General features: G+C 36.7%; 1 protein-coding gene across 1 annotated transcript in view; it reads right to left on the bottom strand.

The window, feature by feature from the left end:
• Positions 1-1,500: 1,500 nt before the first annotated feature.
• The window catches only part of LOC149090179 (uncharacterized), a 94,272-nt gene continuing 82,880 nt past the window's right edge, over positions 1,501-12,892 (bottom strand). The window contains exons 7-13 of the mRNA XM_089232474.1: positions 9,294-9,446; positions 9,036-9,152; positions 7,197-7,337; positions 5,466-5,492; positions 2,806-2,850; positions 2,629-2,697; positions 1,501-2,518 (exon numbers count right to left, since the gene is read on the bottom strand). Of these exons, the coding sequence (XP_089088600.1) occupies positions 1,559-2,518; positions 2,629-2,697; positions 2,806-2,850; positions 5,466-5,492; positions 7,197-7,337; positions 9,036-9,152; positions 9,294-9,446 (1,512 nt within the window). The 3' untranslated portion in view covers positions 1,501-1,558. The remainder of the gene's footprint in view (positions 2,519-2,628; positions 2,698-2,805; positions 2,851-5,465; positions 5,493-7,196; positions 7,338-9,035; positions 9,153-9,293; positions 9,447-12,892) is intronic.

Genomic DNA, 12,892 nt, shown 5'->3' with positions numbered 1-12,892 from the left:
ATTTTTCTGAGGCTCTATGCGAATTCTTGAAAATTTCAACCGGTTTTCATTTTTACAGTGTTAAATGCGGGTAACCCGTTTCATCCGCATTTAATGCTGTTTTTTCCCCCAACTTTCCTTTTTTTTTCGAATTTGAATATCTCAGTGAATATTCCACTTAAAAACGTGGAATTTTTTTTGTTGGCATTAGAAGAGACAGGGTAACAACTTTGTAACTGGGTTCTTGAGTACAGGGTGTTCGTATAAAAAGTTAAAATTTTTATTTTAATAGCTACGCAACCCCATGCAACATGAATGACATATCTGATTTCTACACGTTATTTGGATACTTTTTCTAATTGGAAGTATGCTTCTAGGATCAACGGTTCACCAGTAAAATACCATGTGTCCTGCTACCTATGCACCCTGTATAAGTACATGCGCATGACATAAATGATGTTTGGAAATTGAGGGTGAGACCAAATGAAACTTTATCTGACATCCGCTTAAGTCGACATGTTTATTGATACTTTTGGGGTGTCCAATTATCATGGTTCCACTGTATTTATTTGCTTGAAACTATTCAGAAATTTATAAGGGCTCTCTGAAGTCTGACACATGAACGCCAAAAAAGAATAAGAATGATTTTATCACTCTCAATAGTTTTTGATGAGGTTTTTCTCGAAATATATTCATGTGCACTTTACACCAGGCTGTGAGTGTGTCTCCAGTTTTTAAAACAGTATATTGAAATCCGACCTACAGTTTTCTCCAATGTCTTTTCTGAGTAATTTCCTCTCTGCAATGCTGAATTTTGGTGGTACGAACATATATTGATAAGAACAAATTAATTCTAAGTCACATGGTTTCATAATTTTTTATTTCTAAATAAACACTTATCACAGAAGAAAATATTATATAGGAAGAGGGCAAAAAAATAATTATAGCTATATGAATCAATATACCAAGAGTCAATATTCTCACAGGAAATAATATATATAAATGTATATACACATTGAACCAGCAAATCGTACACTCATTTAAATGAATTTATCAGTACGCACATCTGTTTTTATAATGCTATTATGAAAATAAATTTATCTTCCATGTAATAAGTACTTAAAAAATATCCTACAAATATACTTATGCACTCTCTTCGGTTAATTTATGTGTGTGTTAAGTATCCTTAAAGCTTTTCTAAGAGCCCACTATTTTGTCGGAGTGTTAATAAAAATTAATAAATTCTTTTAACAGTGTGTTAAGAAATGGTGTACGTTTTATTATTCATCATCTTCAAAGTCACTTGAATTATGGTAACACTTGAGTTGTCTCGTGAAGGCTCTCCAAAAGGAATCTCTCCCAATAGAGCAGATTTTTCCTAGTCCGAAATTTCTCTCTATCAGGTCACTTCTATTAACAATGCCACCTCTCTGAAATGCCAGTTTTCTGATGAATGAACGGTAGGACCCTCTCATAAAGATTTTACTGTATTTTTTTACACACCAAGTGTTCGTTCTGGAATGTGTATTTTACATATGGGAGTATGTCAAGTCCAGTGATGATGAGGAATGCTGTTTTTTTAAATCCAGCCTGTTATTTGCCTGACAGCCTTCGTGATTTCCCGATGTACCATAGCACTTATAGTGCCACCAGAATTCGCCACCGAGTAGCCGCCACTGTAATCGGGGTCTGGAATAGCTGGCACTATGTCTTGCTCTTTAATTCCAGAATATAGATCGCAGTTACTATGACCACGAGTCAGGAAATTGCTGCGGTAGGCCACGGGCAGCTGGTATGACGGTGTCACTGGGTACCTCGTGAAAGATGGAGTTTCTCGGATGGGCAATGAGGACGTTCGACCAGCACGGTCTTTTTCGGGTCGTTTCTTCAAGATGAAACCCGAAGAATCTGCGACTTTTGTCTCGCCGTCGGACGCTGTGCGGTTGGCGGTAACAGTGGTCGTCATGTCGTACGAATCTCTCCTGTCTTCGGATTTGCTCCTCTGGAGTTTACCGTTTGAATTGCGTTTTGGAGACCGGAAAATTTGAGCAGGACTCATGTCATCGATGGACCTGTTCCTACTTCTGCCTGTCCGGATGATGGTGGGTGCTTCCGGAATGACCGGGTAGTTCCAATTAATGCCGCTATCGGATTCAGACTCACTGAGCGCTGAATCCGCAGACTCCTTATCGGAACTGTTTGTAGATGGAGGTTGATTTTTGCCCGTCGTCGGACAGTTCTGTTGCTGCTGCCCGATACGGAATATGTCATTCTCGTGGAGATGTTTCGAGTGATCGAGGTCGTCTTCATCGGTACTGTCAATAACTGTCGTGAACTTGCCAGTACGCGGAGGGAGGGAATTGTAGGAGCCGTCGGTGTTGCAAAATTCTAATGGAGGACGAATGGTTGGAACGTCGATGAGAATCTCTTCCATTTCAAGTTGACCACTGTCACCGGACGACGGAAAAAATTCGTCGTCATCCTGGCCGAAATGGCGGAAGCTCATTGCCAGTGAGGACTTTGATACGCCCTCAGAAATCTAAATGGGGAGATAGAAAATATCGATCAAACCCTGAATGAATCGATGAGAAATCAACTCGGCAAAACCTTTATTGTGCGCAAAGATATTAATTAATGTCGCTTACTCACTTTTACCTGCTTGATTTCGCTCTTGAGTGTGGACACCTCATCATTGAGATCCTCGCATTTCTCTTTTAGCTGAAATGAAACGGATCAATTATTCAGAATCGCAAAGCAATCGATTTAGCAATGCAATTCATACTTCATAAAATTTTCTCAAATTACGGCAAAAAAAGTATAACTTACTTCCATCTCAATCTGCATTAAATTTATTTTGTCTTCTTCCAATTTCTAAAAAAATGAAAATACAAGAATTTAAATTGCAAAAAAGTGATAATTTATGCAATTATTCATTGATTATATCGATTTACAATTTTTCTTTATTCAATATTTTTTTGGAAGGAATTCAGTTTGAAGTCAACTGATATTAAGGATGAAATCGAATTTTAAGTTCAAATTAAATTTTTTCCCATAGAAATGTTTTTAGTAAAACTAAAAGAAAAAAAGAAGTGTCTGTTTTTTTTAAATTTCAAATTTTTCAAACAAAATTTCTACAAAAAAATTAAAATTTTGAAGTGTAAAAATTTTGTATAATTCTAAATTTTTGAAGTAAGTTTGAAATTCAAATTTTATAAATGTCCGGTTGATTATTTTACATTTAATTTTCTGAGCTTCGTATATCTCTGAACGAACTAAATGTTTCGAAAATCGAGGATTCAATTTTTAAAATTATTGATGTTGCGGGAAACCTAAATAAATTTCCGCATTTCTACAGTAAAGTCGGCAATTTTTTACTATGAGGGATCCCGTGCCTGTCCCTCAAAGTGATGATGATTATGACGTCTATTCAAAAAAAGCCCCATTGCTCAATACTTTTGATTTATATTTTACAACCTACAGTACGAAATATAGTCTTTCCAAATACACCATTAACATACGAAATACATCCATAAATACAAGTTTAATCAGCGTGATACCGGAAGACGATTTCGCCAAAAGTGAATAACAATAAGCATGGCATAATATCGTGATTCGAGTAGTGTTTTTTTGGACGGGGAAGCCATTGAAAAACAATATGGCGCCCTCCACTAGTGGGTGTACAGTATTACGCTATCAAATAAACGTACGGAAGCTCGTGACTGACCAGTCGGACAATCTCCGGAATCTCAAAAACAACAAACTTCAAAGCACTTGGACAGTAATAATAATGATGAAGCCGGTGTCAATTAACTTTGTCTTATATTGCGTTTGCATTAAAAAGAGAAATGTTATGCATATTCAATACGATAGGATATGAAAAGCTTGGACAATAATATTGGTAAATATTCTCTCTGTCTTCCCCCATCACGATTTTCTAATTGTGTTCAGTCGTGCATCCCACCAGTGAAAACGAAGAAGAACCGTCCATTGTTGACTGAAAGCACGCATGTTGCCGATGTCTCGCTTTGATGCCTCACGTGTGGCCAAACCACACAGTTATCGTTATTAATACGTAATGCATGTCTTAAATTATTACTCTGTACGTTCCGAGAGCCAATAAAATACCATCGACGCCATCTTTTTTCTCCACTTCCGGTTGTGCAAATATTTCATGAAGTAACTCTCATTTTCTGCCTGGCTTATGCATGACGTTGTTATGCAAATTATTATTATTTTTGTTAGAGCAAGGGTGATAAACCTTTAGGAGAGTGCGGTCCACTTCATTAAGTGATTTCGAACAGCACATTGCAGGTTACTTCAGTGATCTATAAATGTTTCGTACGTCACTTAAGTTATTTGGGAATGTGCCACGTGATCTGCAAATATGCCGCGGGTGACTTAAATGATCTGGGAATGTGACGCGGGACACTTAAGTGGTATTCAACTAAGCGAAAAGTCACTCAAGTGATCTATAAATATGTCCCGTGGGCCGCTTGAGTGATCTGGAGCTGTGTCATGGGTCGCTCAAGTACTGTGACAATATGCGCAAGTGCTCTTGAACTGTGCCGCAAGTCGCTCAAGTTATATGCTGCGAGTCAATCAAATGATCTGGGAATGTACTGCTTTGTCCACTTTTAAAGAATAATGTTTGAGGCCATGCGCACACACACATCAGATGACATCCGAGGGCCACATTTAGTCCGCGGGCAATAGATTGAGCATATATGTGTTCAGGGCCGGTTCTGGACATTTTTCAAGTGTAAGCGAATATTTTGGTAATAAAATATTCAGTTGGCGCTTACTGCGGTCGCGTAGTTCGCAGGATTCAAGGTCCTGCTTTCAGGGCCGTCTTATGAGCATCGTGGGCCAAGTAATTTTTCTGGGCGAATTCCCGAAAATTTGCACCGGTTCTCATTTTTGTGGGGGCCAGTCTTCTCTTGAGGCCCCCAGGCCGTGCCCGGGTGGGCCCATGCGTTAAGACGTCACTGCCTGCCCTGTATGTGTTAGTTATACCGACTACCTCTTTGCTTGAAACAAGTTACGGAATTTTATTCTATTTCCTTCTCTTTGAATCGCAATTGTGATGATAACGCTCTAATATGAATTAACCCAACCATGATGGGAACAAAAAGGGGTGCCGGCAAGCGGCCAATATTCATCAAAGTTCTTGATCGATCAAGAATCATTTGGTAAAGAAAAAAAAAATCTAAAATAATCAACAACCACAAATTACTTTCCATGGCGGGCAACAATATTGAATACAACCATTTTTCTCTCACACATGAAATAATCGTATTGGAAAATTAACGAACAATTTAGATCGAATTAAAATACGCTGAATGATGAGGTTTTTAAATTAATGTAGAGCATTCTTTAAAATTAAGAAATTTTTGATGGTGTGTGTGTGTGTGTGTGTAAATTTATTAATGCATAAAAATAATTTGTATTATAGCTAGAAGTAGTTTTAATGGAGGCATTTAATTTACCTGAAGAGCTTTCCGCAGCATCTGGACCTAAATAAAAGAAAGGATGAATCAATAAAAATATTGGAAAGTGGAACTTTTTTCATCACATGAATTAGGACACGCAGTCCAAATCCCGTTATAGAAAAAAAAAAAATCTCGTTTTAACGAACACTTTTCTAATCCCCCAGATAAGTTTATATAGGAACAATACGAAAACCTGGAATTACTTTATAACGAAATTTCGTTATAACGAAGTGATTTCTCCGGTCCCTCTTGGAGTTCGTTATAACGGGATTTGACTGTCTACCGTAATGTGCCGTAAAAAAAAGCCGTGGCTTTTATCTAGTAACTTTTTTTCTGGGAACTAACCTCGAGGAATTCTAATTAATTCTTATGAACATGTACTCCATGATAATGTCTAATTTTTAATCAATAATATTGTACAATTCTCGTAGAAAATAGAAAAAAAGTTATAAAGACACAAAATATTGGGCTTTATTCACAAATTACACATGTTCTGCCAAACGAAAGGGGGTGATAGAGGAACCCAAGTGGAACATGAAACACCTCACCAACCCTGTCCTATCTTGAACCGTCTTGTAGCTACAATCGATCAAATTTACCAAATATTTGTCCGATTCAGCCTTTCGTTTGCAATACATCACTGAAATCGGCATTCGTTGAAATAATATTAGACGGAAATTCGGAATTGGCACAGATTTTGATTTTGCAGGAAAAATCCTATTAGGTGACATTACCTCTTTCTACAAGATATGTTTCTTTAGTGACCAGCTTCAAGCGCTGAGAGATTGGTGAAGTGAAAAATCGAATTTTCACCAAAAAGACGCCACTCCGACTTAAATCCCCCTCATATTACGCCGTGGTGAACTCTGGAAAAGCTTGGTGTGTCCAATGGCATAGCTGCCAAATCTTCCGAATTTCTACTCTTCTTCCGGTTCTTTAACTTCTTCTCTTAACTTCAGTGATTAGTCTCCAGGTAGCAGCAGTAGAGATAGGTAATTTTTTTTCTCGTCTCTCGATACATCAAATCAAGAGACTTTCTGGATATTATACCTAGGTGAAATCGGGAAGAAAAATTTGTTGTCTCCACAGGAAATTGAAGCCAGGACCTGCGCAAACTAGAGGCCTGAAGTTGGAGAGTTGGAGAGGCTGCAATGTCTCTACTCAGCAAGTCACGCTACTTCGCGTTTTAAGGGAAGAAAGGTCATGTCTCTGTGGTACAATGGTCAGTGCGCGTGCCAAGTCTTCAAGAGAGCACGACCCAACCCACACGGGTAAAGGGCTTACATCCCGGAAGGGACAGAGCACGGGGCCACATGTCTGGTCTGACAGGTTTTCAAGAGGCCCAGTGTTCGATTCCCGGTTGAGACAATGGACTTTTCTTCCCGAATCGGCATAATATCCAAAAAATACTCTTGATTTCACTGATTCAGTTTCGTACTTGCCTAAAAAAACGTGAATTTCTCTTGGAAAAGCAAAACGACGTATAACGAAACTTTAAGCGAAACTGTTTTTTACAGTAAGAGAAAGGTGCTGTTTCCTTTTTTTTTTTTTTTATAAAGAAGGCTCTCTTGAGAGTTGGCCGCTGAATGGAGGTAAATGAAAAAAATTGGCTTTATAGGAAAGTGGTCATTCAACGAGTTATTACTGCATTTCGCTTTCAGCTCTCCAAAATTTCGGGTGCATTTAATTTGCATTAGACGCAATACACAGATGATAATGCGTATTTACCTCTTTGTGAAGCTTCTCATTCTCCGACTCCAGATTCTGTTTCTGGCCATTGACGTTTTCCATGTCCAAGTAAGATTTCTTCCAGGCAGTTATCTCTTCCCATATGATATCGGTTTGTGGTATCGATTTCGCACGGAGAGCCTGTGTAATGAATGATTAAAAGAGATCAGAACCGATAAAGCGCTAAAACTGCACAGTTTGAAGTTTCTTAATTACGCTTCCAGTACCCATGGTTCCCAGCAAAACCAGCTTGATCATTTCCCTGACCAAAAGGCTGGAGAAAAGAAATATAATTCTAAATATTAACCATTTCCAAATTTCGAATTTTTTTCCCCCTTTCAGAGAACTTTTTTGTGACTTTTATCAAATATTTCCATATTTTGCTGTCCTATGTCAAATATTTTACATTTTCTCTGATTTTCGATGGCCATTTTTCATTTCCCTGACTTTCCAGGTCACTGGGAATTATAAAATAGACTCATCAGAACGCCGGGAAACTCGAGTCGCAAATTCCAGATAATTCTGAAATTTCTGGACTCAAGAATCGATTGAATTGCCTGATTTGTACCTTGTCTGTTCTCTGCATTTCAGAATTCTTTTTGTTTTACGAATTAACTGTGTTTAGATAATAAACTTTATACCTTTCGGCTGGTATGCCGTGTTCGAGGCTTCTTTGAAGTAGACGTTTCGTCCAGTACTGCTGTAACATCTTCATTTTCAGTGCAGTTTCCGACAAGCTAGAGACGAAACGACCTCCTTGGATTGTTAATGTGGTGGCTACTACGTCCCACCAACATCGACACGTCACTTGTCGTCAGCAGATAACGGCCATCCAAAAAAGGTCGTTTCGTCTCCTTGCTTGTCAAAAACGGTACTGAAGAATTCCGCCGCAGTAGTGGACGAAACATCTGCTTCAAAGAACCCTCGAACACGGCATAACTGCCCGCCTCCCGACAGGCATAAACTTTATTGTAAACTCTGACCGTGAAAGCCTGCCTTCTCTTTTTGTGTTCAGATAGTTCGTCTCATGCTTGCAGTTTTTACACCAAAACAATCTTGATTTTTTTTTTAAAATGTCGAATGCTAAGCGTTTTTGATTGCTTATATTAGACGAGATAAATTCATTTCACGTATTTAATGATCATGTTTGGGAAATTGGAATATGAAAACCGTGAAAATAAATAACCGCATCGCAAAACATGTTGATGTGATAAAAAAAAAAACCTGACAGCACATGCAATTTAATATGAACATACAGAAAAACGGGCAAAATGCAATATCTGTATTTCATACTAGGTGAACGATAACTGAATTAGACCAGTTAGTAAATGCTCAATTTCTATTATTTATAACAAATTCCAGGACTTAATAGGAGCAGTGGAAAAACCCATTATGCAAATATGTACAAACCCACAACAGGCAAAATTGTCAAAGTTGTTTTATTTTTGTTTATTTAGTTTTTTTATTTAGTGTCTTTTTTTTCCCTTCAGTACTTTATAAAAAGTCGTGAAAAGAATGTTGTTATTCGGTTATTGTTATCAGAAACTCCTAGTCTCGATGTGTTCACATGAAACGGCGTGATTTGTGAAAATTCTTTGATTTTCCAAAATTTTACCAAATAAAATTTATGTAAATTTGAGTAAAATATATACTACTGTAATATTATATAAATGAATTTGGGGGAGTATTCCTTTAAAACCTGGGGCAAATGCTCATATTGTCCATGCGGAAATCAGGCCCTGACATTACAGTAGCTAATGTGAGTTTTTTTTCGACAATGAGATGTTTATAGCATTTTACTCTGAGAAATCCAAAGAAACAAAACAAAATCGTACTCACTTCTTCCAAGTTGCCAACGTTGAGTCCAGCTTCTTCGAGTTCACACTGCAATCGTATTCGCTCCGCTGTCTTCGGACATGTCCGAAGCACGGAATTCAAGAATTTCAAAGCCGCGGTCTAAAAACGTCAACAAAAAATAGAGAAGCAAAAACCTCATCATATTCAAATTAATGTAAATTAGCTTCTTAAACACATGCAAAAATTGCAGATCTTGCACGTAGATTAACGTTATGAATTATATATGTATATTTTTCTTACTTGAAAGGTGGGTTTATCAGCGATGCATCCATTGAGCATTCCCACAAGAAATTTGAATCGGACCGGTTCTCCAAACAGCACTCGATTTGCCGTGAGCGCTTCGAGAATTAGACCGTGACCGCGGGTACAGCTGTTGGCGATTCGGCACAGCAACTGTCAAAGTACGCGACGACATACAATGAGATAGAAGAAAAGTAAAATCGAAATACAAAATAATGGTAATAAAAAATATCAATTTGGAAACAAAATAAGGTTACAATGACGTGATTTTGTAACACAAGCCCGCCCTTTTCACTTCCTTGGGCAATATCTTGCGTTATCATAATATTAAATTTTTTTTCTTGAAAAAAAAAAAAAATGCGGAGTTTTTTTTTTTGCATTTATTTTCTGAATAAGAATAAATTTAAGACTTATAGGAGAAACATGAAATCCTGTTTCTTTTTCTTTGCAGGGACATGATACACTTCACGAAACCCATTGTACCATTTTAAAATTTGAAAGTTCTACTTAAATATTTCCGATGAACAAAGTGTTTGTTTTTCGATATTAGTGGAATCAGTCCATGATATCTTAGTAAGTGGACCAACAGTGCCTGAGCCTAGGGACCTGAATCAATAAGGAGCCTCAAGTTATTGAAAGTTTTCGCTGATTCTGAAATTAGTATTTATATTTCCTGAATTAGGAATTTTTTGCAATCATGAAATTATATTTTCCTAAATTCTGAATTTTCACTGATTCTGAATTTTTTCTTTCCTAAATTCTGAATTTTCACTGATTCTGGATTTTTTTTCTTTCCTAAATTCTGAATTTTCATCAATTCTTAAATTATTTTTTCCTAAATTATGAATTTTCATCAATTCTTAAATTATTTTTTCCTAAATTATGAATTTTTGCGAATTTCGAAATTTTTCTTTCCTTAATTCTGAGTTTTCACTAATTCTGAATTTTTTTTTTTTCATCCCTAAATTCTGAATTTTCAGAAATTCCGAATTTTTTCTTTCTTTCCTAAATTCTGAATTTTCACTAATTCTGAATTTTTTCATCCCTAAATTCTGAATTTTCAGAAATTCCGAATTTTTTCTTTCTTTCCTAAATTCTGAATTTTCACTAATTCTGAATTTTTTCTTTCCTAAATGCTGAATTTTTATCCATTTTGGAATTATTTCTTCCCTAAATTCTGAATTTTCATTGATTCTGAATTATTATTTTTTCTGAATCTGAATTTTCATCCATTCTGTGCATTCCGTAATAATTAATTCGAAATTATAATTTTGAAGAGTAATTCCACTCTCAAAAATTCGTTTTAGTATTTCCTGGTATTTGACTTATTCGTTTACGATTTTTTGAGTATTATTAGGCAAAGTCAACTACTCTTTCGTAATTCCACTCTTCTCTAACGTTTTAAGACGGTACTTTTGTAAAAGTAGGTATTTTTTTATCAGTGAGAAAAATAACGCTAATTAAAAAAAAATTATCTAAAAATCTGAAGGAGTACTTTCACTCCTCAACAACATTTAGAGGAGTAAAATGGAATTTTGATGCGTATTGTGTGTGAACACGGTGTTGAAATGCCTTTGAAACCAGTGCCTCAAATGGGTTTAGAACTGGATTGTGGGTTCGTAGGACCCATCTAAGGAGCCCCCTGCAACCTACAGGTTAAGAACCCTTGCCTTACGTCATCGTGAAATAAAATTCTTTTGCTTGAAATCTGGAGTTTTTTTTTCGCACTCATATTTTGCTGAATCAGAATAAATTTGATACATATACGACATGAAATCCTGTTTCTTTTTTTTATATAGTTAGCATTTTCAGCTGCTCGAAATAATGATAACTTGTTCCGATAATGTCAGAACACTGTTACTGTTCATGTCGAATCTTACATTCATCTCTGGACATGATCATTAACTTTAGTACATGAGTACTTTTACCTATTTATCTTGTCGATCTCCAAAAAGAACACCGATCAAGAGAAAAAAAGAAAAGAAAAAAAAGACTGAATTAACCTAAATCATTTCGATGGAAATAAACGTTAACGATAGATCCGTGTTCCGCCGATCCATCTTCGAGAACGAGGAAGGGATCGATCGGATCATTCGATCTGTAGCTCGTGCGTCCGTTCATATTCAAGGTCAAAAATCGGAATAAAAATGTACAAGTAGCGAAAATTATTAACTACCGTAAATTGTTTGAGACGAGGTCCACACGCAAAGACTGATCCGGATTATATGACTATAGTCAGGACACGAACGCATTTACGAATATCCATACGTAGTCCGAGTACGTAATAACTCTTATGGCAAACAAAAAGGGGATGCCGTGTCCTGACTGACATATGGCACAAAGGCCATTAGGCTTCCGGGTTTTACCGTAGATTAGTGACTGGTCAAGTAATCTCATGTTGACTCAAAATGGTTCGATATTGTTTTTGATATTAGGTTAAGATCCATGATACGGGACTTACTTCTTAAACTGACTAACGGCCCAATAACATGATATTCCAGAGGATGGATGCTAAGTCCCTGTTCACGAGTACTTAATTGGGGAAACAGCTGCTGGTATTATAAAGGTCGAGATTGAGCATCTGAAGGAAATAATCACTCTGGAATGAATCATTGCATTTGAACTAACCCTTCAAGCGGTTTTTAAACTCTCCTGATCCGCATTTATAACTGCCACATTGAAAATCATTGAACCTTCTGCAAAATAACATATTTTTTTCTAAGAAGAAATTTTTTTTTTCCGGTTCGGTTTTGTAAAGCTGAGAGTGCTTTACCTCCCAACTCTGAGGATAATAATAAAAACACAACCGAGAAAAAGAGAATACTCTGATTTTTGCATTATACTGTACGCATATTCCTACACCCCTTGCAGACCCGAGCATTTAGTTTTTGGAATTTTCAAAATATTTTGGCATTTTTGATACTCAAAAAAATTCATTATAAAAACATGAACGTCAGTAGATCTTTATATATTTTTTTGCATTTCAATAAATTTTTTTTAAAATAATTCACTTCGTTCCAATTTTTTCAGCCGAGATAACGCATCTTCATATAAAATTTTTCCAGAATTTTATTGCTAAATTTTATGTAATAAATCACACTTTTTCCGGAGGCAATTTCTCCTGGAAGCCATCTCAAAAACCTCCTGGCTCTGGTAGTTCAACTTTAAGCACTGCCCTCTGATGGAAGGCCTTAGAGTTCATATTCACGTTATTTCTAACTTCAAACTTACACAATCTTTCACGTCAAAGTTTAACTCGCTGAGGTTGAAAAAAAAAATTCAACAGTGAGAAAAAGCAACCACCACATTGTGGCACCAGGGTCTGAAAGGAATACACCTTTTAGAGGAGATACATTATACCACTTTATACTCCCTTATACCTTCTCTAAGATACACCCGGAAGGGAAAGAAAAATCTTCTGTTATCAAACTTTGAATAAAAGCTGACTCCACCCATTGGCAGTTGATCTGACAGGTTGGGGGATGTTTGGCTGTGTAAAACACACACGCACGCTCGTCATTCCCGAAATGAGAATGCTTTAAGGAGGCGAGATACTCGGAATAGCGCAGAAATAAAAGGCATCAAAGTTGGGCGAAATA

The sequence above is a fragment of the Pholcus phalangioides genome, unplaced genomic scaffold (genome assembly GCF_987345545.1).
Source record: "Pholcus phalangioides strain wild (caught in Gottingen) unplaced genomic scaffold, Ppha-v1.0 ptg000001l_1, whole genome shotgun sequence".
In the NCBI taxonomy this organism is placed as follows: domain Eukaryota; kingdom Metazoa; phylum Arthropoda; class Arachnida; order Araneae; family Pholcidae; genus Pholcus; species Pholcus phalangioides.
This window is presented reverse-complemented; position numbering and strand designations above follow the sequence as displayed.